At 62.0% G+C, this 6,497-nt stretch overlaps 1 protein-coding gene across 2 annotated transcripts in view; it reads left to right on the forward strand.

The window, feature by feature from the left end:
* Nucleotides 1-6,497, forward strand: part of Actn4 (actinin alpha 4) — a 57,741-nt gene that overhangs the window by 50,200 nt on the left and 1,044 nt on the right. For both annotated transcript variants that reach the window (XM_042668136.1, XM_042668135.1), the window contains exons 12-20: nt 1,749-1,899; nt 3,153-3,261; nt 3,381-3,521; nt 3,605-3,787; nt 3,881-4,015; nt 4,343-4,522; nt 4,986-5,132; nt 5,513-5,593; nt 6,271-6,429. In XM_042668136.1, coding sequence (XP_042524070.1) covers nt 1,749-1,899; nt 3,153-3,261; nt 3,381-3,521; nt 3,605-3,787; nt 3,881-4,015; nt 4,343-4,522; nt 4,986-5,132; nt 5,513-5,593; nt 6,271-6,429 — 1,286 coding nt within the window. The remainder of the gene's footprint in view (nt 1-1,748; nt 1,900-3,152; nt 3,262-3,380; nt 3,522-3,604; nt 3,788-3,880; nt 4,016-4,342; nt 4,523-4,985; nt 5,133-5,512; nt 5,594-6,270; nt 6,430-6,497) is intronic.

Genomic DNA, 6,497 nt, shown 5'->3' on the forward strand with positions numbered 1-6,497 from the left:
CCCAATGTGCTCAAGCCTCAGAGGCCACTGGCAGCAGGGCTTTCCTAGGACACAGCCCATCCCTTCTGTGTGGCCTCTCTGAGGACAGCTCCCATCCTTAGTGGCTGTCTGCCTCCAGCGCCCTACCTGCAGGTGGCGCTCTCCGGCCACCTGCTTGTCCTGAAAGGGTAGCATTGCCTGAGGAAGCTAGCGCCATCTCCAGGCGGATGTGGCTTAGCGGAGGCCTGGGTTCAAACCCTGAGCTGGCTGCGTGCGTGACTCCTCCTTGTGCTTGCGGCAGCCTCCCCCCCCGCCTCCTGCCACCGCTTCCCAGCTGACAGCGCTTCCTTGCCTACTCCCTGTGACCCCCACCCCCCAAACCCCCTCACGTGGACAGGCCGCCCCACCCCTGCCCAGGGGAAGTGGGCAACGGCACAGGCCCAGGTGGCGCCCACATCACCTGATTCCCTGGCTCTACCCAGAGCAGCCCTCAGCTGTGGGAAAACAGGGCCAGGCAAGGGCCTGTGCCAGGACGTGTGTTGGCAGTGGTGCCATCTTGGGGAGCAGGCTGGCCTTTAGTTACTTCACTTGACATCGCTCCCGGAGGTCCCTGGCCAGGGAGCGTCAGGTGGCAGATTTTTGCCTTTTTTCCTCAGAGCCCTGGGGCACATAAGGGCATGATTGTGCCCGTGCCCATCTCAGACTAAGATGAACCTTCTGTCCTTTCCCACTCCCTTAGGGAGTTGCCCCCTGGGGAAGCTCTGTGCCCAGGCCCCATGAGGCCCCAGGAAGACACTTCCAGAAGGCAGCCAGACAGCTGCTGAGTCTAGGGCCCTGACCTGCCACAATCCAGAGCCCCTGGGTGGTCTCCCTGCTCCAGCAGGGTCCTGGGTTCTAGAGCAGTCCTGGATCACTCGTCCTGAAGGTGGCTAAGTTAAGGAGGGTACTGGTTCCGTGCCCACCTTCCTTAAACACCCCGGTGACAGCCCAGTGCCACATGGACACCATTGCCCGCCTCGTCTTAGGGACGGGGGACTGGGGCTCTGGGCACAGCTGAGGAAGATCAGAGGCCCTTGAGGAGCTTGAGTCCTGCTGGCCATCAGCCTGGCATTCCCTTGTTCCCTGCAGGGCAGCGGGAGCTTTTGTTCTGGTGTGTAATTAGCATGGCTCCAGGACTAATGACAGTGTGTGTGCCTTCAAAGGGCCCGGCCTGCCCCACCCACAGCTCAGAGAAAGCCCAGGGACTACATGGCGCTGCTGCCCACCGTGCTGGGAACAGACGTCCACTGCCGCCCCTCTCCTGGCCCTCTGGGGCCGCCCTGCCTCCATCACAGCCCCCCAGAAACCTGTGTCTTAACTTTCTTGCCACAGTGCCAAAGTCCAGTTCTGATGGCCTACTGATAAAGCACGCTGTTTAGAAGCAGGAGCTGAGTTCAGGCTTGCCAACTCCAATGTGTCTTCTAGCCCCATTCAAAACAGTTGGTCCAGACCAGCCCAGGCAGGCAAGGCTGGGAGACTCAACATGAAGTACCAAAAAGCTGGAAGTGGAGCTGTGACTCAAGTGGTAGAGCAGCACTGGACTTGAGCAGGAAAGGACAGCATCCAGGCCCTGAGTTCAAGTCCTAGGACCAGTACACACACCCATAGTTGGGCTTAGAGATTTCCTGGAGGGAAAGAAGGAAGGTTCCAGAATTGTTTAGGATGCCCCTGGTTGGACAGCCCCATGAGTGCTGTGCTGTTGTCCAAGTGCCCTCTGCCCCTCTCCCCAGGGAAGGAGGCGATGCTGAAGCACCGCGACTACGAGACGGCCACTCTGTCTGACATCAAAGCTCTCATCCGCAAGCACGAGGCATTCGAGAGCGACCTGGCTGCACACCAGGACCGTGTGGAGCAGATCGCCGCCATCGCCCAGGAGCTCAAGTGCGTGTGGGCATGGGGCCCTTCCCTTTACCTCCCGCCAGACCCCCTGGCTCCCCCACACCTCATGGCCAACCCCTCTCAGCCCCCTGTGGAGGAGCTGCTTCGCTTCTACAGCGACACAGGCCACCCTTTGTTCTGCTGGCCCTTCCCCGGGCAGATAAACTTGGGCACAGTTAGTACACGGCGCCCTGGAGCCATGAATGGGGCCTCAGTCCTGCAGCAGCCCGTGGCAGGGAGGGCCCAAGGCAAAGGATGCCCCGGCCATTACTTCATGGAAAATGCACCAGCCTCCCAAAAATAGCCATCCGCTCCAAAATAGGATCCTTGGCTGGAGCTGCCCTTTCCACAGACATGCCCAGTGTTCTGCCCTCTGCAAGGCAAGGGCAGGGCCAGCTTCCGTCTGCAGATGCCCCCCCCCCCCCAGGCTGTGGGCATTAGGACTGGGTGCACTAGATCCCACTATAGACTCCATGGGACACTTGCTGGGGGTGGGGGGCTGCACAGGAGAGCATGGTACAGGTGCCCAAGACTACAAGGATATGAGACTGGCAGGATGCCCCCCACACACACACACCTAGGGGAGCCCCTGGAATTTGGGCCAGCCAGCCACATGAAACCCACTCACGTGAAGCTAAAGCCGGCTCTGGGCGCTTGCCTGGAAGGAAGGTTGTTGAGGTGTCACATGCACCTCTGGGATGAGCCTGCTGGGCTCATTTAATCCCCACAACAACCTGTGTCACATGGGGAAACTGAGGCATGGAGAGACCACAGGCCTGGTGAAAGATGACCCAGTTAGAGTAGAAGCTGGGTGTGAAAGCATTTTCCTCCCAGTCCCTGCCTGCTCCGCTCCTCTGCCCTGTCCCATCCACTGGTCTGGCTGCTCGCCCTCTCCGCCCTGCAGCCACTCCCTCCCAAACCTGCAAGGCTCAGAGCCTGCTGCACCAGGCTTCCAGAAGAGACACCCTCATGGGCAGGAGGGCCCAAGCCTCATTTACTGTTATTTCCAATATAGTAGTAAAGTAGTGCAGGCATAGCATCCTGGTCTCAGAATTAAAAAAAAGAGGAGGATCCTAGAGTAGCACCCTGGGCTGCAGGCCTGGGCACGTGCTGCCCCCGCTAGGCCTTCTGCTCTGAGTCTTGAGTAGACCTGCCACAAACGTCCCCTTTAGGCTGGGTGCTACCAAGCCTGGGACCCCCCCCCCCCCAGGGTGTTGGGTGCCACCAGGGCTCACTGCTGTCCATCTGTCCTGCAGCGAGCTGGATTACTATGACTCCCACAACGTCAATGCCCGCTGCCAGAAGATCTGCGACCAGTGGGACGCCCTGGGCTCCCTCACCCACAGTCGCAGAGAAGCGTTGGAGGTGAGGGGGGAGGGGCAGGGCGACGCCCAGACCCAGGAGCTTCTCCCAGGGGCTGGGTAACTCCTCAGCACCTTGGCCTCTCCCCACTGGCAAGCTGATCTGCCTTCCCGCCTTCTCAGAAAACAGAGAAGCAGTTAGAGACCATTGACCAGCTGCACCTGGAGTATGCCAAGCGGGCCGCCCCCTTCAACAACTGGATGGAGAGCGCCATGGAGGACCTGCAGGACATGTTCATTGTCCACACCATTGAGGAGATCGAGGTCTGCCCCCCTTCCCCCCTGCCCCACGCCAGATCCCTGGGGAGCCAGACCGCCCCTTCATGCCCGCTCTTCTTCCCCACCAGGGCCTCATTTCGGCCCATGACCAGTTCAAATCCACCCTGCCGGATGCTGACCGCGAGCGGGAAGCCATCCTTGCCATCCACAAGGAGGCGCAGAGGATCGCTGAGAGCAACCACATCAAGCTGTCAGGCAGCAACCCCTACACCACCGTCACCCCCCAGATCATCAACTCCAAGTGGGAAAAGGTGAGTCGGGCCCCCACCCCCACCCGAGGCAACGCTGGGCCCAGCCGTGTGGGGAAGGGGCCCATCTTCACGCCCCCTGCTGGTGTCTCCCAGGTGCAGCAGCTGGTGCCCAAGCGGGACCACGCGCTCCTGGAAGAGCAGAGTAAGCAGCAGTCCAACGAGCACCTGCGCCGCCAGTTTGCCAGCCAGGCCAACGTGGTGGGGCCCTGGATCCAGACCAAGATGGAGGTGAGGGCCCAGCAGACTGGTGTGCGTGAGATTGGCTGTGCCAGGCAGAAAGCTGCTGGGGGCTTGGTGGACTCAAATGGTCCTCCAGGGTGCTGTGCCGGGACTGTCACGGCTGCCGTGGGAGGGTTTACAGCAGGTGCTGGAGAGCGCTCTGTGCGCCAGGCCTCATAGGCCTCCATCTCCTCGTCTGTCTGTCCACTCCGGACACGGCCCCACTACGGCTGCTCTTGCTCAGGTTGGCGGGGCTCAGTGACGGCACAGGCCTTGCACGTCAGCACCCCACGGGGCCGCCCCTCCCCAGCCCATGTGTGCCTCCCCTCCCCACAGGAGATTGGCCGCATCTCCATCGAGATGAACGGGACGCTGGAGGACCAGCTGAGCCACCTGAAGCAGTACGAGCGCAGCATCGTGGACTACAAGCCCAACCTAGACCTGCTCGAGCAGCAGCACCAGCTCATCCAGGAGGCCCTCATCTTCGACAACAAGCACACCAACTACACAATGGAGGTGCACAGCCTGCCCCGCCCTGGCACCCTGGAAAACATTCTAGACTATGTGCACATTTGTAAAATGCTCACTCCCCCCGCCACCCCCAGCCTTGCAGGGCAATCGCCATGACTACGCCCACCTTGGGCTACGTGTCTCTGGGGACCCAGAAGGGCCACATTTCTCACCCTGGGGTGGGAGCCAGGGACTCTGCAGCGGGTCCTGTTGGTAGCTGGATCTAAGCTGCGCCACAGACCGCCAGCCTGGCCTGCCCCCTAGAGAGCCATTGTTGAGCAGGCCGCGCATGTGCACAGAGCGCCTACATGAATCTTGGCCGCTCATGCACACTGGTTGGCAGGGGCAGCCGGGTGCCGCAGTCCATCCCATGGATTAGGGGTGTAGGATAGCAAGGAGCTGTAGCCCTACACACACTGTGGGCACCCCATGGCAGCCTCAGCCCATGGCCACGCCTGTTCCTCCACAGCACATCCGTGTGGGCTGGGAGCAGCTGCTCACCACCATTGCCCGCACCATCAATGAGGTGGAGAACCAGATCCTCACCCGCGACGCCAAGGGCATCAGCCAGGAGCAGATGCAGGAGTTCCGGGCCTCCTTCAACCACTTCGACAAGGTGAGCCGCCCTCCTCTTTCCTGCCCTGCCCTCCCTCCGTGTTGTCTCTGTCCTCCCTCCCTGTTCCGGCCGTGTGTGTAGTCTCGTGTTAGGGTCTGGGTGCAGCTATAGAGACCCTAAACAACATTGTGACCCCTGCTCTGCTGGCCCCTCGTCCCGAGTCCCCAGGCCTCCGTCCTCAGTGCCTCCACCCTGTGTACCAGACACAGGCAGGACTAGGGTCCACACCAGCTCCTGGCCACCACCCCGTGTCTGTGATCGCCTCTAATTCTGTGTTTCCCTCCCCCGTGTCCTCCGCCCTCTGCATGCGGCCCGGCCCCTTCCCCACTCCACGGCCTGGTGGCATCGCCCCGCACACCTGCCTTCGATGGCCCCGGCAGGACCATGGTGGGGCTCTGGGGCCCGAGGAGTTCAAGGCCTGCCTCATCAGCCTGGGCTACGACGTGGAGAACGACCGGCAGGTACGCGCACGGGTCCCTGGACGTGGCATTAACCGCTCTTCTTTCTCTCCTCTCCTCCCGGCCATCCTGCCCATCTCGCCGGCTCTCGCCTCCTCCCTGCCCTCCTGTCTCTCACCTGTCCCCTTACCTCATCTCTCCCGGGGCCTCCCGTGTCCCTGCTCTGCACTGTCCTGTCTCCCCGCTGCGCGCACGGGGCGCCCCTCTGCCTCCTCTGCTATGGCTGCGTCCATCCGGGAGCAGAAGCAGACAGGCAGCATGGACTCCGATGACTTCAGGGCTCTGCTTATCTCCACAGGATACAGCCTGGTATGCAGCTCCCGCCCGCCTCCGCCTCCGCCCCACTCGCCTCCCTCCCGCCCCTCACCTCCTCCTCCTCCACTCTCCAGGGCCCACTTCCTCCTCCTCCTGTCCTCCCCCGGGACGCTCCTGCCTGCCTTGCCAACTCCTCTTCCTGCAAGCCTCGGGGCAGTGCCCCCCTCTCCATCTTTTCTCTCTCTCCCCCGCCCACCAGAGCTGACTCAAGTCTGGGGGCAGTGCACCCCAACTTCCCATCTCCTGAGACTGGCGGGGGTGTGGCAGGCGGACCACTCAGCCCTATTCTGCCACTTGCGTTCCCGAGAGCAAGCCACTGGCACTGCCCGGCTAAGCCCCATCTGCCTGCCCGCCCCGCCCCGCAGGGTGACGCCGAGTTCAACCGCATCATGAGCGTGGTGGACCCCAACCACAGCGGCCTCGTGACCTTCCAAGCCTTCATCGACTTCATGTCACGGGAGACCACCGACACGGACACGGCTGACCAGGTCATCGCCTCCTTCAAGGTCCTGGCAGGGGACAAGGTAAGCAAGAGCCCACCGAGGCATTGGGACTGGGTAGGCCAGGTCGGCGCAGGGGTGTCGTGACTCCG

The sequence above is a fragment of the Dipodomys spectabilis genome, unplaced genomic scaffold, assembly GCF_019054845.1.
Source record: "Dipodomys spectabilis isolate Male_0828 unplaced genomic scaffold, ASM1905484v1 ptg000422l, whole genome shotgun sequence".
NCBI lineage: Eukaryota > Metazoa > Chordata > Mammalia > Rodentia > Heteromyidae > Dipodomys > Dipodomys spectabilis.